Here is a 25647-nt window from a genome sequence, read left to right on the forward strand (position 1 = left end):
GATCCTCAAAGACTTTTTGGAGGGGTCTTTCCAATCGTCTGCAATGGAGCCACCTCTCGACGCCTCCTGGACTCTTTACCCCATGTAAACAAATTGATATAAAGCAGAAAATCCAGGGTCAGAAGCTCCAACAAGAATCTTGAAGTCTTTATAAATTTAGTTTGATCCGTCTTTAGGCCTGGACAATCCTTTACAAATCAGAGCTCAGGTGAAGACCAGGGTTTACATTTTGCTGCAGCTGAGATCCGCAGTTCACGGGATGGTCTTACTCTCAAGGACATCAGGAACTTAGGAGGTTCGGGGAGGTGGGGGGGAGACTGAATGGAAGGTTAGCTTCGGGACAGGCAGGTGCAGAGGGGCTTAGCTGGAGGGTCAGGTCAGAGCTTTTGTTTTCAATGTTTTGTCTCCTTGTAATGATTCTTTTAGAAAAGGTAGTTGAGAGCCATGCTGTCTTCTGAAGGCCTCTGTTAACCAACCAAAGAATACATTTCATTGTTTTTGAGAGATTCGGGATCCTCTTTTCAAGGGCGCCCTGAAATTCGATCATCTTTTCTAAACTGTAGGTTCCCCAAAGTGGCGGCTAGAATTCCAAATTATGCTTTTGTTAGGTCCACCCATTTCTCCAGAAAGGCACAAGATCCTGGTCGATTGTGGGTATACATCATATAAGACGCAGGAGTCTTTAAGGGAGGAAAAGAAGATTTAGACCAGATGGAAACCATCTCTGCCTTTAGATTCCTTAAAACAAACCACGGGGAATGGGGTAATCCCACCATTGCCTAAAACCCAGGGAATCACAGGTTTCTCCCCTTACAGACGGGAGGGTGACTTACCAAAGGAGCTTCAGCAAACAGAAAGCAAGTGTGCTGTCAGTAAACTTGGACAGCTCAAAACCCAGAGCAGAGCCGGGATCCTAGAGACTGATCCAAGAAACTCTAAGGTCAGTGAGAGAAAACAGTGAGCACAAAAGGCTCGGTGGGAACTGACACCGGTTTTGCTCACAGGCCTCGGGGTCGCAAGGGGTCAGCGTCTAAGGATCCCACCTCTGACAGCATTGTGCACACACCCAAAAAAGACTGCCAACCCACAGCACTCACACCCAACATGGAATGAGGCTCTGAGGTGTGCTGTTCTAAAGCAGCTTCTATAGCGCGAAGGCGGTATTTACTCTCCGTAGCGACTGGTTACAATGTTAGAATTTTCTGAAATGAAAGGGAATCGGCTAGTTGTTACCGCTTATCAATTTGGGGGAACTATTTTAGTTTTCCTTATGATTTTCAGAGGCATAAGCAAGGAGTGACCCAGGTCAAGTTAACCTCACTTGTCTTGCAAAATAAGCTAAATTAAGCTTCGCTTGTATGACTAACTGGTTTTGTCTGTTCAAAGCATTTTCAAGAATGGTCTCCATTTGTGTTTGATTTTAACATGGAACTATCAGATGGGACATAAAATAGTACTACATAAGAAGAGAGAAAGAAGGGAGAAGTCAGACAACCTACAGAGATGTAATAACAGCATACAAAATTAAAATTTTTTGGGAGAACATGGCTTGACTTATTTTTTTAATGTACAATTCTAGCCTTATTACTGAGCTGTATAACACACATACAATAAAATGTACAGAAGTATTCAGTTTGATGACTTGACAATTGTACATGCCTTTGTAATTGCCACCCCAACAAGATAGAGAACATCATTATCCTCTCAGAAAATTCCTCCCTGCCCCTTTCTGCTCCCCTGCTCTTCCCCATGTGACGCCCCCCCACCCCCCCAGCCCGCGGAAAACACGTTCTGACTTCCATCATCATAAATTAGGTTGGCCTTTTGGGGGGACATTTATCACAGTTTGTATGTGTACATCTTCTTTTGTTTAATGTAATTTTTTTTAGATTCATCCATACTGTTGTATTCTAATTTGTTCCTCTTTATTTCTGAGTGGTATTCTACTCTGTGAATATACTTCCATTTGTGTACTATTCCCCTGTTGATCGATATTTGGGTTTCCAGTTTCCGACTACGGTAAGACTGCTGTGTGGGTCTTTCTGTGGACGTCAGTTTTCTTCTCTTGAATAAACCTGCAGGGTTGGAATTCCTGGGTCACAGGGTAGTGTATATATAAGGTGTTGAACTCAAAGTGGTTGTACTCTCCTACGTTCCCCTGGCTATGTGTGATGGTTCCAGTTCTCTCCACATGCTCTCCAAAGTCTGATGCTCTATTTGATTTGGGCCTTTCTAGGAGGTCTGAAGCTGTATCTCATTGGTACTTTTGTCAGTATAAAGTGGAGCTTCTCTTGATGTGCTTAGTGACCATTCCTATATATCCTTTTGTAAGGCGTCCATTTAAATGTCTTGCTCATTTCTTGAGTTTGGAAGAGGTAAACAAATAAGTAACTGAATAAAAGGCATCAAATGCTTTAGAGCACACAAAATGCTATTTGGTACGTGTGGTGGGCAGGGAAACCAGGAAAGCTACAAGATCATTTCTAACACCTGGAGTGTTATAGGTGATCACTCTTGCTGAGTAGTGTTCCATGGTAGGGATGGACCACACTTTAGCAATCCCCAGCTCAAGGACACCTGGGTTGCTTCCAAATTTTGGTGATATGAATAAAGGGGCTATAAATATCTGAACAGAGGTTTTGGTGTGAGCATATGTCAGTCTTTTAGTAATTTTCTAGAAGTCTGATTGCTGGCTCATATGGTAAGTGCATGTTTAACTTTATAAGAAACTACCAAATTGTTCTCCCAGAGGAACTGTACAATCCTGAACTCCCACTAGACTCGTATGAGGGTTGTCCCACATCCTCCCCAGCACGCAGTACTGTCAGAATTTTTTTTTATTTAAAGCCATTCAATGTGCAGTGGTATCTAACTGTGGTTTTAATACGCATTTTCCTAAGAAATGATGATTTTGAGTGTCTTTTTTTCCATCATGATAAGGGTACTCCTTAATCCCCATCACCTATTTCCCCCACCCCTCCCACCCCCTCCTCTCTAGTAAGCATCAGTTTGTTCTCTGTAGTTAAGAGTCTATTGCTTCGTTTGTCTCTTTTTTTTCTTCCCCCTTTGCTCCTTTATTTTGTTTCTTAAATTCCACATATGAGATCACATGGCTTGACTTTTTAAAACTCAGTAGATAAAAGACAAGACGGACACTACTGGGAGGCACCTGACGAAATCTGGAGAATATGCAAATAACAGGGGCTCCAGGGGGTAAAAAAAGGGAACAGGTAGTGGAGCGCCTGGCTGGCTCAGTTGGTGGAGCATGAGACTGGATCTCAGGTTTGTGAGTTCAAGCCCCACGTTGGGTGTAGAGATTATTTTAAAAAATAAAATTAAAAAAAAAAAACGGAACTGGTAGAAAAATGACTACAATTAAATAAAAGGAAATGTCTCTGCAGAAAGTAGAAGAGAAGTCAGGGTGCAGGGAGCAGGGGAGGAGGGTTTAGGGAATTATGTAGTGGGTACAGGGTTTAATTGGAGATGATGAAAATGCTGTGGGTATAGACAGTGACGGTGTTTATATATAACACTGCAAAGGTCTTTAACGTCACTGAATTATACACTTACAAATGGTGAAAAATTATGTTATGTGTCTTTTACCACAATAAAAAAAAATAATGTCTAGGGGCGCCTGGGTGGCTCAGTCGGTTAAGCATCTACCTTCGGCTCAGGTCATGATCTCAGGGTCCTGGGATCGAGCCCTGGGTCGGGCTCCCTGCTCAGCAGGGAGCCTGCTTCTCCTTCTCCTCCCCACTCGTGTTCTCTCTCGCTATCTCTGTCTCTGTCTCTCTCAAATAAATCTTTAAAAAAAAATAAATAATGTCTAATAAACGTGTATATAAAATAAACAAAGGACATGTCTCCAGTTTGAAGATGTGTAAAAACCAACCATATGCCAGGCAAACTAACTTAAAAACAAAAAAAAAAAAGCCATGTAAACCCAGGCATATCCTAATAAAATTTTTGAATTCCATGATAAAAAAAAAACCTCTAAGTTTCCAAACAGACATGAAAACATGTGGGTGTTTTTATCATTTGGTTTTAATATCTTTTTCACAGATTTGGCAAATTAGGGAAGAAGTTCTGTATACTCTGCCTGCCTTCTTGAAGCTGGATACAATAGTACTTCCAACTTTGATCTCTGTGAGGTGAATAATTATTAAAATGAGACAGTAAGTCAAAGACATCAGCTGCTAACATTGTATTGCAGGGGTCACAATATAATTTATCATCAGACAGACACTTGAGAATAACACAAGGTGCCATTAATAATTACATGAAGACAACAGGTGTCAACCTGGGCATATGGTCGCGCTTAACTATTCAAACGGTTCATTAAATAACCTTTCAAGTTTCCACGCATTTTTAATCAAAGACCTGACATTTTTTTAAGGCCTGTTCTTTCTTATAATTATTTCAGATTCTTTATTCAGCAGTTTTGTAAACAAAAAGGAAATAATCTATTTCTCTGCTGACATTAAACAGTAAGTCTATGTGTATTTAAATAGCATTTGGTTAAGAAAAACGAAACGGGTTTTTATGCCATGCTAGATATATGTCTGAAATGCCTAAAAATGAAAAACTCTTTATTAAAGAACACTTCATCTTATCTTATGAACACACCAGCTCCCTGAGAAAAGGGAGCCCCATTTTTCAAGGTTTCTATACATCATAAAGAACACTGGACACTTAATAGTTATGATACAATAAAAAGCAAGTTATTTGGCATTTTAATCAAATAAAGAAGGCTCTCTAGGGAGCATACTGAGGTCTTTTCAGGATTTTGAATCTTTGATTTTTAAGCTAAAATTCATGATGGACCTACTACGCATTAATATATTGAAGCACCTACTGTGTGCTAGGCGTGACACCAAGCATACATAGATTCATGCGTTGTGTTAGTCCTTGAGGTCTAAGTGTAAAGTGCTACATGTGGGATGCATGACTGATCCAAACGAAATACAGAGGGGGTTTTTTGTAGGATTTCTTTCTTTTAGAAAGCACAAGCACACGTAGGCCCAAGTTGGGGGAGGGACAGCGGGAGAGACTCTCAAGCAGACTCCCCTCTGACCACAGAGCCCGATGAGGAGCTCAATCTCATGACCCATGAGATCATGACCTGTGCGGAAAGCAAGAGTTGGACGCTTAACCGACTGAGCCACCCAGGCGCCCCAACACAGAGTTTAAATGTTGCTGAAATGCGGAATGATTAAGGGAAAGGTTTCTGAACTTTATTTAAAAAAAAAAAATAAAATGAGTAGTAATTTCAAGGGCAAAGAAGAAGGGGGAAATCCTTTTAAACAGAGAAAACCCCTCAAAGGTCTGCATTAGTTTTCTATTGCTGCATAACCAATTATACAAAATGACTGCTTTACATCAACACGTGTAACTGGGCACACCACCGCACAGAAGTCCAGGCACTGAGTGGGTGGGTCCTCTACTCAGGTGGAGCTGGCTACAGAGTACCTGAACACCCACCAGGAGAGGGGCTTGACTTAATGAGTGGGGTGGAGAGAAGAAGGATTTAAGTATACACATTGACTGTGAAGTAGTCTTACCAAAGTCACACCTGAATCTAAGTAGTGAAAAGTGGCACCTCAAAATTTTAATTCGCATTTCCAATTGTGAATGTGTGTCCCCTTCCTGGAAATGTCCTTTGACCACTACAACACAATGGTTACAAGTATGAGCTCTTGAGTCAGACATTCTGGGCTCAAATCCTGGTTCTATCACTTACTGGCTAGTGACCTCACGGAAATTAATAAGCCTCCATGCCCCACATCCTCAGACACAAAAGAGGGATAATAATAATGATCTCATCAGGGAACTGTATGAATTAACTTAAAACACGTAGGACAGGATCTGGCATGCTCAGCAGACATTACCTATTATTACTGGCCCATACTTCTGATAGATCATGTATTTCTTTTCTACTAATTTGCAGGAGTTCTTAATATATGGGACCCACCATTTTCCTCCAATACAATCTCCCAAAGATCCTTAGGCAGCTGGTCCAAATGCTAGGAGCCACTCTACTAGAAGATATTTGGAAAGCACATTCTAGAAACTATCGCTAAGGACTGAAATCTATATTTTGATAGAGCTTACTACTAAGTATAGAATCTAAATAATTCTCCTAGTAAGAAATCTCTCAAGACCTTTTGTAAATTTAGGTGGCTAAGCCATTCTTTTAAAGTAGCTATTGAAACCCTCTCAAACAGTAAAGAACAGTGATATGCACAAAAAGCCATATGATCCCAAGATTATAAAACCAAAGAAACGATTAATGTAGTCATTAACAGAGTCTTGGGCTTCCACGGCCAATGGCAAACAATGACACGTGTCCCGCCACCTCCCTGTCCCGTGCCCAGGGCAGATCATGAGTCAGTCCTAGCTCTTTCCTGATAAGCTCACACAACACTCCTGATGGCTAGTCCCAATTCACTGGTGCAGACATTCCGGAAACCTATTTCCCATCCTGGTTCTAGTGCAGAAGTAGATCACAGTCAACCAGGACCCCAGAGGTACTTTTATAATGGTGGAGGGATCGTGACCAGGAACTGGCCAGCCTCCTAGAGAGGAGTCAGGTAGTAAGGGTCAGCAGGGAACGGTGTGGAACAGCATCAGCCGGAACGCCGGCAATGAAAGATTTGTAGTAAATATGCGGTAAAAGATCTGTAGTAAATATGCGGTAATACAGGTAAAAATGTGAAGGGTGGGGGAGCATGCCAGCAAGAAAAATAATTGTGTGACACACAATCTGCAAGATCTCCATTATGTCTGTGTGTATGAAGTTATGAAGGGTATCTTCACCATGCTGAAGAGAAAAAGTCTATGTTTCCAAATATTATGGACACCCTGTAAATTCCTTTGAGACTCAGAAATTCAGATAAACAAGCTGGCCAACTCATTGAGCTGGCGGGCGGTTAAAAATCTATATTCCTGTAACAGAGGAAGGAATAGGCTTATACAAAAAGACAGCCAGAGTTCAGATGCTAAAAAAGCCTACCAAGATCTTAAAGATGGGAACTCAGAGACAAAACAGAAATCCAATTAACAGAAAGGGAGCACAAGGTCCCAATGTTGGGAGTAGCCCTAGGGAATGAGGGCAGGTCTCAGCCTGTAAGTGAGGGGCAATTAGCCCAAGGAGTGGTGAAAAAAGTCATGCAAGCTCAGGAACCACACAGGCCAGAGTTAAGGACTGAACCAACCCAACACCACACCCCCTCAACCAAGAAAAGAGCCCCTGCACTTACTATTACAATGCAATCAATCAATTCTAATAAATCAATTTCAGCTTCATTAAATGTGCTTATAATGTCTGTGGATTTTTAAATATACCTCTGTGATATTATCAGGTGTGGTCTGCTTTAGTGGGATATATAAAACCACATGAGAGACGATGGGACTCTGAAAAACAGACTGAGGGTTCTGGAGGGGAGGGGAGTGGGGGGATGGGTTAGTCTGGTGATGGGTATTAAAGAGGGCACGTTCTGCATGGAGCACTGGGTGTTACACGCAAATAATGAATCATGGAACACTACATCAAAAACTAATGATGTAATGTGTGATGATTAACATAATAAAAAAATTATAAAATTAAAAAAAAAAAACAGAACTCTAGCAGTTCAAGAACCCTTAAAGATCATCTGCTTCAAAACCCCATTTTACTATTCAGGAAAGGGAGGGCCAGGAACATTATGATTGGCTAAGGGTCACAATTCTACATGGGAGCAAAGCTAATTTGAGGCCCCTGTATCCATTCAGCCTCATAGTTATTTCCTCTGTACCCTCCTTTCTGGTCACATCTTCATCCAATAAGAAGAATGCCAGTTCTCTGCTTACCCAGCACAATTGTGACATGTAGGTGTGAACTCCCCTAAAAAGGGAAACCTACCCAAAAGGCAACTATTCCCTATGCTCCTATTATTCCTTCCATCTTAACATGGCAGCTAAGTTTGAGATGGGGGCAATTACTATTCCAGGATAAAGTTTTCAACCTCAAGAACGCAGACAAGAAAATGACTGATTATCTAATCATCAATAATACTACACTGCAGTCCTATGTGTGACCGCCCCAGTCACTCCCAAACCACTCGAGGATATTAAAATGGGATGTTCAAATTCTTTCTTCTACAGCTCCTTAGACATAACACGCAGCTGGTGAGGATTCTCGGTTACCTCGTTATCCCATCAGCCAGCCGCCTCTAAGAAATGGTTCAAAGCAAACAAGTCCCATATCCTTTGTTTCAACAAAGACTTAACCCCACCCTACTGCCAAAGTGAGCACGTAAGTTGTCGGGTACGTCTTTTACGGAAATAATACTGAGAATTACGGGCCTAGAGGTCACAGTCCGGGGCCAGAAGCCTACGTAACAGGTAACTTGAGAGGATCACTTTACCTGTCCACGCTTCAGTCGGCACACCTGTCAGCCGGAGACACTACCGACCTCACAAAGTGGTTTTAATGAGATGTGGTATGTGAAGCATTTGGCACAGGACCGGGCACATGATAAATATCTGAATGTTGGCTGTCATTACAACCTCTAAATCAGTTAGAGGATCTTACAGATGCAGTTAGTTCTGTAAGCCAAAGAGCTGTATAGACAGCTTAAGGTTCTCTCGTCATTGTATTTCCATGTAATTACCAAACTGGTTTCGGGAGAAAGTTAAACTAGCAATAGAAACAGTCTGTAACCACGTAACTCAATCGTGAATCCTGCAGGTTAAGTCAAAACTGGAAAAAGCAGGCCTATCAAATTAATTTCATCAGAAGGCTAAGCCGTGTTTTCTGAGTCCCATGCTCTTGAAAGAGAATAAGACCAGAATCTTTCTGTTGATTTTATTATCCTGCAACATCCCAACAGAAAAATAAATGCATCCCTAAAAATAACCCAACCTAAACTGAAATAAATTAAAAATAATCATTCAGGATCAGAATAAAATATAACCATGAAGGCTTACATGTAGTTTCATAGACTAGCAGAACAAAGAAATATAAAAGAGGAAGAGAGAGGGGCGCCTGGGTGGCTCAGTCGTTAAGCGTCTGCCTTCGGCTCAGGTCATGGTCCCAGGGTCCTGGGATCGAGCCCCGCATCGGGCTCCCTGCTCAGCGGGAGGCCTGCTTCTCCCTCTCCCACTCCCTCTGCTTGTGTTCCTTCTCTCACTCTGTCTCTGTCAAATAAATAAATAAAATCTTTAAAAAAAAAAAAAAAAAAGAGGAAGAGAGAGCCTGATGGGGCCATATGATGTTCACCTCCCAGCAATGTTTTCCAGGCACAAGGGGAGTCTGGTATTCACCGACTGCAGGTCCCCACACTTTCCATTTGAAAGCTGCCACCATCTATTACCACTCAATGTACTAAGACCACGGAGAGTGCCCCCATCACCCGCCCTTACCTGTGCTCATGCAGTGACAACAAGACACCCGCAATCTTTAAAAGGTTTTATAATCACTCAAATGGGAAAAGATGGTAACACTAACACAAAGACCTGAGAACATTAGAAAGCTGAAACAGGGAAAGTCTGACCAAGTTTTTACACTCATGGTCCCAATCTGTGGTTGCTAACTTCTAGCAGAGCTGATGGACAAGTTTTTCAACTTTACCCCTGAGAGAAGAGCTCTTTTTTTTTTTTTTTTTTTTTAGTAAGGAGCCCTGAAAAGTCTAGTCACAGAACAGCTCTCTAGGATTCTTTAAACAGCCAATAATCTCAAGTGGACAATCTCTATTTCTCATGGGTTCAGACTGGACGACACCCATTCTCAGTACTTCAGAAAGCATTAATCAGGACGTATGGCTCTTCGTGGTCAATCCTGGCAGGGAAGCCACACAGCCAAGCTGGCCACCCACCCCTAAGACCTTCCCGGCCCAAACCATGTGAACTGCCAAGATTCAATCATTAGGCAAGCCTGATAACAGAGGTGGGGACCATTGAGCAAAAGGACCAGAAGACGATCCATGGGGTAGCAAATGGAACATGTTTGTGTCCAGACAGATTTCAAACTGGGCACAGTCCAGAAACTAGACAGCAATGGGTTGAAACTGATATAAAAAGTGAAGAAATAAAGACAATGGATTCAATCCATTTTTCAAGAAGCTTTATTGTGAAGGAAGAGAGTGACCCCTCCAACACGGTGTGACCAGGGGGTATTTTGGGGAAAGGAGAAAAGGCATGGCTATGTATGCCCAGGAGAAACATCACAAACCAGGGGAGAAACTCAAAACACAGGAAAAACAAGTGATGGTTTCTCAAGAGGTAGGAGGAAACAGGATCAAGAAAAGGTGTGGGGGGACAAACTAATCTGGGTAAGACATCTTTCATTATCAAATGAAGAGTGGGAGTGATGGGAATGTAAGCCTTGACCTTATTGGGTATTCCGCTCTGAAGAACCCCAAGCTTATCCATGATAGATTCATCCCTCGTTAAGAATGATGCAAGATTCTTCCCCCAGTCCTACTTGAGAAAAAAAACAGTGGGGAAAATGAGACTTCTTTATACAAAGATTTACTGAATGCTTATGTGCTAGACACTGAAAATACAGAGATAAATATCACCATCAAGAGTTCACAATCTGGTAAGAGAGGGAGGATTATAAATAGCTCAAACAGTATGAAGGATGCCTTGTTGCAAGCAAACGAGAGGCAGGACCCAGCCACAAGGAATGAAGAGTCAGCCTAGCATTATCAAGGTGGACTTCAAGTCCCACGGTATTGTAATGACTTTAGAATTCTAGTCGAGTCTTGGCCATTAAGGGAGAGTTTATGCTTGGTCTTGTCTAAAACACAAACAAGACAGGTTAAAAAAAAAAAAAGATTAATCTAATAGAAAGCACATTTATCTTAAACATGGTCCTGGAGATGAATACAGCACTCGTCAATTTCTCTTTGCCTCTTCGTGAGAAAAGAGCTGGGGAGCATTGCACAATAAAACAAAGGATGCTTTTAAGTGTTATCTTGATGGGAAATGAATCAACTTAATTAGACTTAGATTCAAGCAGACTTCGAGAAAGAAAAGTTTAACAGTTGCATTAAAGAATCTGTATTACACTTACACCTCGAAGGCCACTCTAAGCTTCCTTCGATTAAATTTAAGGAGGGTTTGGACTGAAGTGTCATCCCCAACACAATCTACAACCCCCTTTCTGTCCAGCCCCCACTATGAGGCCATCACAGAAATGCCCTTAAATACGTGTCACTATTCCAGGCGCTACAAGTTGCACGAGGGAACAAGGCAGAGTCAGGCTCTTACCTCAATGGAACAGACATTCTAGATGAGGCCAGGTCACATATTGGGAACCATATATTCTAGTTCAGAAATATCTTCATCTAGGGAGTGAATTTAATTCACAATCACATACTGCGGATTACTCCCTGTACTAGGGATGCAGGAGTGGGGAGGAGGAGCAGGGGGCTAGGGGAGCTCTGATGACCCCAGGAATCCCCTACATCTCCCCAGCCTCAGTAGGGGGCATGCTTATTCCTCTCCTGCTGAGACATTGTGGCCTGCAAATACCATTCTTAAATAGGGAGGAAGCGGTGCTTTTTCATGGAGAGCTAGCAATTTTGCCAAAAGATTTCCTTTATGCTCAGGGCACTGTCATCTAAAAAGTTAGAACAAAAATTCTAAAATGATTCTAAGGGTCTGGATAATTTAGCTTTCTTTGTATAGGATATATAATTCTGTAGACCTGCACCCCTCAGGATTACTCAGGAACCACCACCAAAAAAAAAAAAAGTTTTCAAATATGCAAAATTCAAACACTATGTAATTTAAACTTAAGGCAAAATAAGTGAGGGGGGCACAAAAGATGTAAGATGTATTTTTTTATTTTATTTAAACTAAGAACGAGGAATGTCCATCATCTAAATTGATAATCCGCTAAAAGCAACTACCAAAGGCCTGCTGTATGAGCCAATTCAGGCTCACAGCCTAGAATAGAGAAAATCTCCTATCCTGGTCTGCCCAACATGCCTGTCACTCAAAGTCAGAAATATGACAAGGATTCCCCCGGTCTGGCCTCCTTCGTCCCAGCCAAAGCAGCAAGAAAATAATTTTAAAAATGTTACCAGATGATTAGGTAGTGTCTAAAAATCTCAAGAATATCAAGGGGGGGTGGGGGGAGGGAAGTACTAGAAAATAAAAACGTACAGAGAAGGTGGTCAAATACAAACGACCCTTTTGTAAACATGCCAAATTATATTAAACCTCACTAATAATCACAATACAAATTAGAAGAAGCTCTTTTTTTTATTGTAAAGTCCCCCCCCCGAAAGAAACCAATCCCCAGAGCAGGTACATACTTGGGAAATTGGGCCTCTCCTACTCACTCTCCTTTTATATTAATAATGCATTATGACCAGAAAATCTTTATTTTTTTAAGATTTATTTATTCATAACTTTACAGAGAGGGTGTGGTGTGCAGGGTGAGGAGGAGAGGGAGAGACAGAATTGCAAGCAGACCCCCCACTGAGCACCAAGTCCGTCTCAGGCTCCAGGCTCAATCCCAGGACCCATGAGATCATGACCTGAGCGGAAATCAAGAGTCAGATGCTCCACCGACTGAGCCACATAGGTGCCCCAGGACATCTCTATTTTAAATATAAAATAATGGATTCAAGGTACACTAAGTATTTTGTGGCCTGCTCCATGTGAGTACCAGGCCCTCAAATGCTGGTTTGGACAAGAGCTCGCTGCTGTTACATGCTTTCAGTTCACTCGGTGCCACCACATGTGCTAAAACCTTAGTGTCCTTAACCCCATGACCGGATATTAAATCACTGCCCTCAGTTTGTTCCTCCATTCCTTCTTCTACTTCTGCTGCAGAACAACTGGGCCAGATGGTCAACCCTCAGGTCTCTAGGCTACTAGACAACAGGTTCTTAACCCAAGTGACATCAGAATCACCTGTAGAGCTCTGAAAAACACCAGCGTCTAGGCCTCATTCTGGAATAAACAAGAGCATGAGGTCTGTGGCCCACGCAGCTGAGCTTTTCATGCTCCCAGGTGATTCCATGCAAGGCTGAAAACCTCAACAGCAAATTCACCATCCAGGTGACCCTCGACCCCCTGGGGCTGGGGCATCATTCACACAAACATCATTGTTGCCTATACAGGTCAGGGCATGAAAGTTCTCGGAAAGAACTGCCATAAATAATGGAAGCAATTATGTACTATAAGAGATCTGAGACACACTAGGTTGCGAAAACGTTTTGTGCCTGGCAGGTGGACGTGAGGGGTAAGCAGTGATGGTCACTGAACGATAAGGTCTATCAACTCCTTTAGTAAGGTTCTCCTAACCCAGTCTTGCACACTTCCCTGTAGAAAATGCCTATAAGAATTTCTACAAATCCACCCATTACCCCTCTGCTATCTTTAGCTCTCTTAGCCGAGTGCAGCCACGGAGCAAGATGCCGGTTAAATCACATCACAAAGAGCCAGTCAGTCTAACCAGGGAAACGTAGGCTAGATACTGTACAGTTTAAAGGCAAAAAGTGGAGTTCCAGAAAGGGATACAAGCATACAAGACTAGGATAAACTGGTCTAATGACCAATGAGAAAGTCATGCCCAGAGATAAAAAGTCACATAAGCCCACCTAAGTCTACAACAAGCAGAGTAGGCAGTAACTTTGCTGAATGAATGCAAAAGCAAGCAATTTTTAAAAAGTAGGATAGGAATTATCAAAAATGCCACTTAGAGCTAAACAACATGCTACAGAACTACTAATGGGTCAACAACGAAATCAAAGAGGAAATCAAAAAACCGCTAGAGACAAATGAAAATGGAAACACAATGGTCCAAAAGCTTTGGGACACAGCAAAAGCAGTCCTAATAGGGAAGTTCACAAGGACACAGGCCCACCTCAAGAAACAAGAAAAATCTCAGATAAATTCAAACCCACACCTAAAGGAACTAGTGAAGAAAAAACAAAAACAAACAAAAAAAATGCCCAAAGTTAAAAGAAAAGAAATAATGAAGATCAGAATAGAAATAAATGAATCTAAAAAAAAAAAAATCAATGAAACCAAGAGCCTAGTTCTCTGAAAAGATAAAATTGATAAACCTTTAGCAAGACTCATCAAGAAAAAAAGAGGACTCAAATAAAATCAGAAATCAAAGAGGACAACTGACTGACCTCACAGAAATATAAAGGACTATAAAAAACTACTACAAAAAATTACATGCCAACAAATCGGACAACCTAGGAGAAATGGATAAATTCCTAGAAATATACAATCTTCCAAGACTGAATCAGGAGGAAATAGAAAATCTAAACAGAGTACTAGTAACAAAAGTCAATACGTAATCAAAAAAACTCCCAACAAACAAAAGTCCAGGACCAGACAGCTACACAGATGAATTCTACCAAACATTTACATTTAAAGAGTTAGTACCTACTCTTCTCAAACTATTCCTAAAATTATAAGAGGAAGGAAAGCTTCCCAATTCATTCCACAAGTCCATTATCCTGGTACCAAAACCAAATAAAGACATGAAGAAGAAGAAGGAAGAAGAAAGGAAGAAGGAAGAAGAAAGAAGAAGAAGAAGAAAAAAAGTACTGGCCAATATCCTTGATGAGCATATGTGCAAAAATCCTCAACAATTTCAGAATTAGCAAATTGAATTCAACAATTCATTAAAAGGATCATTCACTGCAATCAAGTGGGATATATTCCAGGAATGCAAGGATGGTTCAGTATCCATAAGATCAATCAACATGCTGCATCACATTAACAAAATGATAAAAATCATATTATCATCTCAGTAAATGCAAAAAAAAGCATTTGCAAAGTACAACATCCATTTGTGATAAAAACTCTTAAGAAAGTGGGTTTAGCGGAACATACCTCAATATAATAGAGGCCATATATGACAAACCCACAGCTAACGTCATATTCAATGATGAACTGAAAGCTGTTCCTCTAAAATCAGGAACAAGGGGCACGTGGGTGGCTCAGCCAGTTAAGCATCCAACTCTTGGTTTCAGCTCAGGTAATGATCTCAGGATCGATGGAGGCCTACATCAGGCTCTGTGCTCAGCAGAAAGTCTGCTTGAGATTCTCTCCCTCTCCCCTGCCCCTCCCCGGCTTGTGCTCACACACATGTGTGTGCACACTCTCTCTAAAATAAATAAATCTTAAAAAAAAAAAAAAAACTACAAACTACACTTATCCTGATGCACAGTAATTTACAGAATTGTTGAATCACTATATTGTACACTGGAAACTAAGGTAACACTGTACTTTAATTATATTGGAATAAAATTAAGGGAAAAAACCATACTACAAAACTATGGCAATCAGAACAGTATGACACTGACACAAAAATACACATAAATCAATGGAACAGAATAGAGAGCCCAGAAATAAACCCATGCTGATAAGATCAATTAATCTACAACAAAGGTGGCAAAAATATACAATGGGGAAAAGACAGTCTTTTCAATAAATGGTGTTGGGAAAACTGGATAGCTACATGCAAAAGAATGAAACTGCACCACTTTCTTACACCACAAAGATAAACTCAAAACGGATGAAAAGTCTAAATGTAAGACCTGAAACCATAAAACTAAAACAAAGCATGGACAGCAATGTCTTGGACAATGGCCTTAGTAACATTTTCGTGGATATGTCTCCCCAGACAAAGGAAATAAAAGCAAAAATAAACTATTGGGACTAAATCAAACTAAAAAGCTTTTGTGCAGCAAAGGAAACCATCTACAAAGTGAAAAGGCACCCTAGTGAATGAGAGAAACACTTGCAAATTATATATCCAATAACGGGTTAATATCCAAAATATATAAAGAAATCACACAATTCAACACAAAAAAAAAAACAAAAAAAACCCTAACAATTCGATTAAAAATGAGCAGAGGACCTGAATAGGCATCTTTCCAAAGAAAACATACAGATGGCCAACACAATGAAAGATGCTCAACATCACTAATCATCAGGGAAATGCAATCAGAACTACAATAAGGTATCACCTCGCACCTGTCAGAATGGCTAGTATCAAAAGACAAGAAATCGTTAAGTGTTGGCAAGGATGTGGAGAAAAGAGAACCCTTGTGCACAGCTGGTAGGAATGTAAACTGGTGCAGCCACTGTGGAAACCTGTAGAGAGGCTGCTCAAAAAATTAAAAATAGAAATACCATATGACCCAGTAATTCCATTGCTGGGTATTTACCCAAAGAAAACAAAAACACAAATCCAGAAAGATATATGCATCCCTATGTTTATTGCAGCATTATTTACAACACCCAAAACATGGAAGCAACTTAAGCATCCATCGACAGATGAATGGATAAAGATGTGGCGCGCGTGCACGCGCGTGTGTATGTGTATAATAAAGTATTACTCAACCATAAGAAAGAATAAAATTTTGCCATTTGCAACAACATGGATGGACCTACAGGGTATTACGCTAAGTGAAATAGAGAACAAATTGGTGGTTGCCAATGGAGGGATGGATGAAAACAGGTGAAGGGGATTAAGAGGTACAAACTTCCAGTTATAAAATGTTACATAGATGAAAAGTACAGCACAGGGAATATAGTCAACAATATTGTCATGAGTTTGAATGGTGACAGATGGTAACTATACTTACTGTGCTGAGCAGTGCATAATGTATAAAATTGTCTAATCACTATGTTGTATACCTGAAACTAATATAATATTGTATATAAACTATGCATCAACTTTTTAAAAATACATCACTTCAGCAAATACCACATACTTTTCCATTCTATGTCTCTTCAAAACAAGATCATTTGAAAGACTGTATGTTTTTCCTTTTCTTTTCTGGTTTTAACCTCAAGGAATCCTTTAAAACTTTCCGTTTTATTAAGGATTTATAAGATTACAGTTCATTGGGGAACACAATTTCTTCCTATATACAGTTTACATTGTTTTCTTTGTATTTTTAAACCAATGAAATGAATAATGAAACCCAAATATTAGCTGCCATAAGAGAATGTGGTAAATTTATTAAAGTTGGATACTAGAACCATTAAAAAAAAAAAAAAAAAAGAATGCCACTAGAGAACAGTAAATATCTAAAGTGGATTCTGGTCTTTGGACAGACCCTGCTGGATGTGGAAAAGCGCAAATTTAAGCCTGAGCTTGCAGCTTACAAAAAGGAAAAAGAAGACCAGAGTGTTAGGGGGTGGGGGGGTGGGGGAGGGATTATTCTGAATAATTCTTACACCAATCCCTTAAACTTTCCTTTTGTTCCCTTTAGACCCTGGACAGGAGGGATCTGAGGGCAAGAAATGCTTCCCTGGGTGACAAGCCCAATATCTGCCCTGTGCTCAGCTTGGTACTAAAAGAACGTGCCTTCTGTGAGATGCCCTCTACATCTCTGTTCCCCACCCCCACCGACTCCGACATGCAGGTGATTTCCTTACCAGACACGCAAAATTTCTGAAAAGTTTAGTCATGAAGAAAAAAGAAAAAAAAAAGAAAAGAAACCCCAGCTTGGGAGACGATGCTTACTTTCTTTAAAACTCCCTCCTCAGACTGAAATCATCTGCATTTGAACAGAAATACAAGCTACACCATACATAAAGCATTAAAATTACATTAAGTTTTAAACTAAATTTAGTTGGGCAGCAATTAAAACCTCATTGAGCAAGTATACATCTATCACGTCCTTATCTTTGCAAAAACTGACTTAATAAGCTACTAAAATTTAAAGGTCTCTGTATCCCAATTTTTGTCTGTTTACGATAAAAATGTTGACACAACAATAAACGAGTGTATTCTCTGGATTTGAGATTCCTCCACAGGAATACAGCTAATACAGAAAACAATGGCCTTCAGACGTGCAGCAAAATAGGAAAAAAAAAAAATCACTGATGACATTAAAACGTTGCACTGTCATTTTCTGACTTACTTTCAGAGCTTTTACTTTTGTTTTTTGGGGGGTCTTTGTCCGTTTTTTAAAACCATCTTTACAGGCTCCTGGGCAAAGCAGCTGAACTGGAGCAAGGCTCTCCAAATGCTCCTGCGTTCTTTTGTTCCTGGTATTTTAATTTCTGGTTTATTGCCAAACCCACCAACTTCTCTCATACACTCCTGATGATGCTGGAGCACTCCAAGCAGGCAAGAAACAACAAGATTCAGAGGCTGGGTCATGTAACACCTTCTCACCATGTTGGAAAAAAAAAAAACTTAAGATTTGCATTCATGGACCAAATGCCTCAGTTGCCCAAAATTCTTCAATATTTCTGAGCAACTTGCCACCACACTGTCTCATGTGAGGAGTCACCGCACACATAAGGTCACTTACGTCAAATGTAAACAGGGGCACGTGGGTGGCTTAGCAGGTTAAGCGGCCAACTCTTGATTTCGGCTCAGGTCAGGATCTCAGAGTCCTGGGATGGAGCCCCGCATCGAGCTCCACCCTTAGTGGGAGTCTGCTTGAGATTCTCTCTCTCTCCCTCTTTTTGCTCCCGCCCCCCCACACACACACTCTGTCCCTGCTCCTGCACATGCACTCACTGTCTCTCTCTAAAATAAATAAATCTTGGGATGCCTGGGTGGCTCAGTCGTTAAGTGTCTGCCTTCCGCTCAGGTCAGGATCCCAGGGTCCTGGGATCGAGCCCCGCATCGGGCTCGGCGAGGAGCCTGCCTCTCCCTCTCCCACTCCCCCTGCTTGTGTTCCCTCTCTCACTGTGTCTCTCTCTGTCAAATAAATAAATAAAACCTTTACAAATAAATTAATTAATTTAATTAATCTTTTTAAAAAAAAAGTGTAACTGTAAAACAGATTTGACATACCTTTCTTCAATAGGGGACCCTACAGCCATAAAATGCTGACCTAAATAAATAATTGTTCTCATTTGCCGAAATAGGGTAAAAATCTGAATTCACATCCCTCTTTCATCCCCACACTTGTCCTTTTGTCCCACCATACAGTATTATCTTTGTTAGCATGACTCTTGTCAATGAGGAACAATTATGTTCTCACCCATACTCTCACTGGACTAAGACAGGTTTCCCAGTCCTTCCCTTCAAGGGTATGTGCTTTAGGAGACCAATATCAAGTGTCACATAAAGTGACACGGCAACACAGATAGTAAGCACTACCTGGGCTTAGAGAAGGGATGGATCAAAAGCCAGAAGGTGAGAGAAAAACTCGCAGGAGTTGAGCTGGATTGTGAAGAACCCAGAATTTACCAGGACAGGGATTCCAGGCAAGACTGACAGACTAACCCGAAGACACACAGGAAACCAAGCCCAAACTCTGCTCCAGGGACAATGAGAGGCACACTTAGATTAAGCAGCGACTTTGTGTACAGGACTGATCCTTAGATGAAAGAATCACGTCTTCTTTTTCTCCCTGAACAGCCCTAGCACTCAGCACAGTGCCTACAGTATTCAGAGTGCCTCAACCGATGGGCAGGGAAAGAAAATAGAATTTGTACTGGCAGGATTGGGAAATGAGGCCATAGAGGTATAGAAGCCTTTGAATTCAAAGATAAAAACCTAACCCTGGACCCATAAGAATTCAGGCCACAGCTCGCACCTCTCCCTCTGCTGCACTCCCCTGGCCAAGCAGCAGCCAGGCCAATCCCAACTAGTCACACCTCGGGGCTGAAAATGGCTGGAGAAACAACTGAGCTGACCATCTGTGTCCCTTCGAATTTGATCACAACGCAGAAGTGGACACAAGTCCACCCTGCTGGGGCTTCTGCAATCCCCAGCGTGCTCACTTCTCCCAGTTTCCAGAAGGACGGCCTCACTCCTGTGTCTCTTCCCTCTCCACACCGCCTGCTGCCCCTTCCTCCCTCACCTTGCGTCCCTGTCTTCTTTGGGAAAATAAAAGCAGTGCGGCAGGAACTCCCACTTCAACCCATCCGCACTCCCAATGTCGTCCTCCCTCACGACCACCTTCTCTCCTAACGCAGGGATGAAACGTGCCTTCTGCCAGGAGGACCTGATGCACCTGTGCGTGGCTCCCACCCCATCTCACCTTCCAGCATCCATTTCTCCCACTCCCAAGTTACTCCCCAGTTTACTCCGATGCGCTCTCATTGTCTTTCCCTAAGAAACCTTCCTTCGCACCGAAATTCTTCCTCATCTAGATGCTACCACCACCATCCTCCCTCCCCTCTGAGTCCCTTCAAGCCGCCCCAACCTGCCCTCATGGCCTCCGGTCCACAGAGGGCGCCAAAGCGCCAGGCTGGCCAAGCCAGTGCCCAGCAACTCAGCTTTCTGGGTCCTGATCTCTCAGCATCTCTCAACTGGGGCACCCACTTCAAACCTGAACGTGCCTTGGTTTCTACGACCACGTACTCCCCTCTGTGTCCCCCACCCCACCAGCTGCGACTTCTCAGGCTCCTCTACTGCTCCCTGGAGCTTCTGCCTGAACCACCTCCTCTTCCCACCTGCACATACTCCCCGAACCGACCTCCACCACACCTGGGCTCTAAAAACCCCGTACAGTCCACCGGCTCCGAACACCACCTCTCCGCTAGAGTAGAACCACTCCGTCCGCACCGCTACCTGGAACTCCGGAATGCCCACACTCAAGCCAATCTTTCCTTGCCCTCAGGCCATGCTCAAGTCCAAACTTCTCCAGGAAAACAGAAAATCTCCCAGCGCCTCCATAGCCCCACTGATCTCCCCTCTTTTCAGGCTTCCTAAAGCATTTAAACAGTCGGCAGTACAGGATTTATTACTTAATTACAAACATTTGCAATTGTTCCCTAAATGCTGCTTTTGCGCAAAACTTGTCTTCCAACTAGGTTTAGGTTTCTAAACAATACAAGCATTCCCTTTTGTCTACCTGACACTGAGCTGGGTGCCATGGTTGATGTCTGATTATCAGTTTTTTGGGTTTTTTTTTTAAGATTTTATTTATTTGACAGAGAGAGAGAGAGTACAAGCAGGGGAAGCGGCAGGCAAAGGGAGAAACAGGCTCCCTGCTCAGCAGGGAGCCCGATGCGGGGCTCAATCCCAGGACCCTGAGATCATGACCGAGCGGAAGCCAGACGCTTAACCGACTGAGCCACCCCGGCGCCCCCTGATCATCAGGTCTTTCATGGCAAAAACAAGCATAACGTTTTACAAAGTAAAAACCAACTCACACACTATTCTACTTTGTTGAACAGTCTGAGAAAAAATATGGACTTTGTCCCTAAGTTACTTGGCAAATCATAAATTTAAAAAAAAAAAAACCCTTTATCTAGAATCACTATGTAACATTATAAAAAAAAACACACACACATCTGAAAATCAGGGCTAAATTTGTAAAACTTTCTATCACGGAAGTCCTTATAATTTTTAAAACTTAAAATATCGAGCAGCATTTCAAATAAAACACAAGAACAGAGTAACTTATATTTCCAACAAAATATTGAAAAGTTAAATTTTTATTCAATTTGGGTGTAAATAATAGGGCAGGAATTAAAGAATTTAATTCTTTAATACAAAAGACTACATAATACAGGAAACAAGATGGGTCAAGCTGAGGATTTCTGCTGGACCTCTCCATAAACACAGCTAAATAAGAAAATAAGTGTTTTTCACTAAGGTAGCTGAAGGGTCCGAGCTCTTGGCTATGCTGAAGTCCAGTTCACCCACTAGGTAGAAATTACCTTATCGTCCATTATTTAAAAAAAAAAAAAGAAAGAAAGAAAAAGAAAATTTCTATCCCATCAATTTTCCTTGCCACAGCCACATCACAGCTCAGCTGAACATGGGGGGCCATACCTCAGGGATTAAAACTCAAACCAGAGAGACTGCCTGTCCTTGACCTGGCCCTTACAGGCTCCTCTCTGACCACTCCAGGCAGTGGACACTTGCCCTTGACATCTAGCAACATCAACTGCACAGCACAGCAACACTGACCATCCCCCTCATTTCCTCCCCCTTGACCCATCCACTCACTATTTGGTTCACAATGACCCATCTCATCCTTCTTGAATTGGCTCAGGATCCTCAGAACCTGGATCCCACCAACTATGTCCCAAAGGGACTTTGGATGCCCTCCTGAGTTCCTTCTGCTACATGTGCACCCCAATATTAGAGCATTTACCATACTGTTCTGGATTCATGAATATTTCTCTCCCAATACTTGTAAGTTCCTGAAGAAAGACCTTGTTTTATTCATATTCTGTAGTGAGTTGAATAGTATGCCCCCAAAAGGGGTCCAAAGTTCTCACCCCTGGTTACCTCTGCAAGTGACCTTATTTGGAAATAGGGTCTTTGCAGATGTAATTAAGTTACGCATCCTTAGATGAGATCATCCTGGGCTTTGGGTCAACACTAAACTCAATGACTGGTGTCCTTATAAGAGAAAGAACAGTATTTGAAACACAGAGACACAGGGGAAAGAAGCAACCTTGAGGCAGAGGCAGAGGCAGAGACTGGCACGAGGGTGCCACAATCCAAGGCAGGTCAGAAACTGAAGGCCCTTTGGAGAAAGCACGGCTCAAATCAAAAGAACTTGATTTTCCAAGTTCTGGCTTCCAGAGTTGTGAGAAAAGAAATTTGTTGTTTTATGCCACCAAATGTGTGGTAATTTGCCACACCCTCAGAAAATTAACACCTAGTCTAAACCTCAATGTGCTGCCTACTACCCAGGAAACACACATACACACACATGCACACACACAACTGTTGAACTAAGAAGGAAGATGAAGGCCAGGGGGAAAGATGAGAAAGAATCTGAACTGCACAGCAGGAATCTGGGACATGGACCCTGCCCCTCAATTTCTATGGGAACTTGGGCAAGTCACCTATCTGCCATGACTCTTTGATTTATTCCCTAGTAAAATGAGGGGACTGGCCCAGAAGACCCTCTACCAGGTCCGATATACCTTCACCCAACTTAATCCAGAACATCAGCTGATCCTTAAATCAATTCTAAATTCTTCCCGCTCACTAAATTCTGCTAATTTTATTTTCATCTAAAGAGGTTTCAGGTGCAAAAAATATTGGATTAATATGACATTTCAAAGGCACTTATATTTTAATCAGCTCATGAAAAATTCACTGAAATAGTTTAATACTATTTAATAATAGTTTAATATGCTTAAGAGTGATTTTCTATGATACCACCTAAAAATCTGCAAAGCAAAAACAATTTACAAATAGCCAATTTAATACTGCTGAAACTGTTGACATTCTGAAAAACTCGACCTAAACTTGAATCACCTGGAGCGCCACTGATCCAGAACCCAATGAATGATGACTAATTTCCGCAAAGTTATAAAGGGATATCTCCAACACTGGGGTTTTCTCCACTTGACTCAAGACTGTAATTACAGGTCCCATACCCAAAATTTCCACTTCAAAGAATCTGGCTAAGAAATAAATAAATACAGCTGCTGCCACTACCAAATGGTCAAGCATCAGAAAAGGAGTCCAACAAAAACTATTTTACCCATTTTCATTCCTCCATAGACAGAAACACATACGGTTTTCCTGTGTTAAATCTTTCGTAATTCAAACAAATGGAAATGTGAGAACAAAGGCGTAATGAGATTTATACTTACCTTACCCATACATTCTCCTTAATTTGGGTTAAATTAAAAACCATATTTTAAGCTTTTCATAGGTCATGCTGCTCCCCTTGCCTTCATGTTTTTATAGTGGTAGCCTTGATTTTTCTTTAGGAAACCAACGGAAAGAACATAGAGGGGCAGAGGGGCTCGTATTTCAGTTCGACAAAATATCCATTAGAAAACACTTAAACTTTGCCAAACCAATTCATCGTTCAGAAAATAAAATCAAGATTCCAAGTGTCTGGCTAGAATGGGCAGAACCAAACCTGCAAAACTAGACCTTGACTCTGAGCACAAATGTAGTTACAAGACCAAAAACTTTTCCTTCCAGGTGGGAAACTTTATCAAGTCCCTCGAGATGGAAGGGTCAACAAACCCAGTTTTCAATCCCAAAGTTCTCGGGCTTTTAAACATGAGTGCTCAAGCACATGAAAACCGGGCTGGAAGGTGCACGACTCACCTCAAATGTATTTCTCGCCCTTAATAACAACTCCATTTTAAAAGGTGCTCTTGTACTGTGATAAAACTAAGAGAGCGAAAAGCAAGGGGAGTCTGGGGTTTTGGAATTACACACACAGGCATTCCAAGTCCTGATGCTGTTTGGTATTCTGCAAACTATTCTTGCAAACTGCACGGCAGTGTAAGTTAATGCGCACAAAAGCTGAAGGACCGGCGCTTCTACGGAGCACTGTGTTTTCTGGAAGCCCAAGCCCGGAATGAACGAGCGGACTGCATGTTTACTTGCATCCTCACGTGGCACCGCGCAACCACATAAGAGCTGCGCTGGGACTGCGCGGGGCGCGCGGGGTGCGCGGGGTAACCCGAAAACTTTTTACTTTGCAAACTAGCGGAACTGGAAAGCGGCTCCGGGGCAGATTCACTTGCCTTCCCCGAGACGCGCCCCTGCCAAGTCAACCACCCCAGCACCACCCCTGCCAGCAGCTTCACTCACACAAAGGCGCGTGGGTGCCGGCAGGACCCCTCTCCAAAGTTGCGCGGACAGAAAGCGGCGCAACGAGAAAGCGCCCCAGGGAGGGACCCGGCGCGAGGGCTACTCACAGGGTGACCGTGCGGTTGGGCAACGTGTCGGGGGGCAGGACCTGCGCGAGCTCCAGGCTGCTGCACACCACCTTGCCCTCGGCGGCGCCGGCCGCCCTGCCGGCCCCTCGGGGCCGCCCGTCGTGCTTGCAGCCCGGGGGCAGCGCCGCGGCGCCTCCCAGCAGCGCGAACAGCGCGAGCGGCAGCAGCAGCGGCGTGCAGCCCCGCCGGCGCCCGGGCGGCTCCATGCGGCGGGCCGGGGCCTGCGGCCGGAACGGCGGCTGGCTGGCCTAGCGGGCCGGCCCGGCGCCCGGGCGGGCGGGGGCGCGGCGCGGGCCCGGCGGCGCCCGGAGCCTCATGGCGGCCGGAGGACGGGCCCTCCTCGGCGCCAACATGCTCCTTTGTCCGCTGCGGCGGCGCTCGGCCTCCGGGGAGCCGCGGGGTCACGGCCGCGTGGGTCCCAGCGCCGCTCTCTAGCCCCGCGGGAGCGCCGCCTCCTCCTCCTCCGCCGTCGCCGCTGCCGCCGCCTCCCCCGGCCACTGCCCGCGGCGGCTCCTCCCCGCCCGCGGCCGCCACCGCCCCTTCCCCTCCCCTCCTCCTCTCCTCCTCCTCTCCTCTCCTCGCGCCTCCCGCCGCCCGCGGCTCGGGTTAGGAGGAGCGCGCTCCCGGACCCGCGCCGCCCGCCAGGGCCCGGGGCCCGACCCCCGACGCGGTGCTCGCCGGCCGCGGCCTCGGGCCAGCAGTTGTGCGGGCCCCGTGGGAGTCCGGTTACTCGTGGAGAGGGCGGAATAAAGTTCTAGTCCAAACTCCAAGCCACGGTGGCCACTCTCCCTCGCTTCCCTCTGCTGCCGTCCAGACAAAGCCGCCCTGTGCGCCCCTGGGGGCCGCCCATTCCGCCCGCGGAGCCCTGGCGGGAATTTGGAGTGAGGGAGAAGAGCAGGAATGAATTTACTCGGAGAAAGAAAGGAAAGGGAAAGTGCCCCAAGCCAACTGTATCTTCCTATCTCACCGCCGCCCCCCCACTCCCCGCAAGGGATTTCACGCCTTCTCTTGGAACAGGGTCGTCTCATTTGTCCCAAATGCACGGAGCAA

At 43.3% G+C, this 25647-nt stretch overlaps 1 protein-coding gene across 2 annotated transcripts in view; it reads right to left on the reverse strand.

Moving 5' to 3' along the window:
- The window catches only part of ADGRA3 (adhesion G protein-coupled receptor A3), a 124714-nt gene extending 99636 nt beyond the window's left edge, over positions 1-25078 (reverse strand). For both annotated transcript variants that reach the window (XM_078068449.1, XM_078068448.1), the window contains exon 1: positions 24577-25078. In XM_078068449.1, coding sequence (XP_077924575.1) covers positions 24577-24803 — 227 coding nt within the window. In that variant the 5' untranslated portion in view covers positions 24804-25078. The remainder of the gene's footprint in view (positions 1-24576) is intronic.
- Between the last annotated feature and the right edge of the window lie 569 nt (positions 25079-25647).

The sequence above is a fragment of the Halichoerus grypus genome, chromosome 3 (assembly GCF_964656455.1).
Source record: "Halichoerus grypus chromosome 3, mHalGry1.hap1.1, whole genome shotgun sequence".
NCBI lineage: Eukaryota > Metazoa > Chordata > Mammalia > Carnivora > Phocidae > Halichoerus > Halichoerus grypus.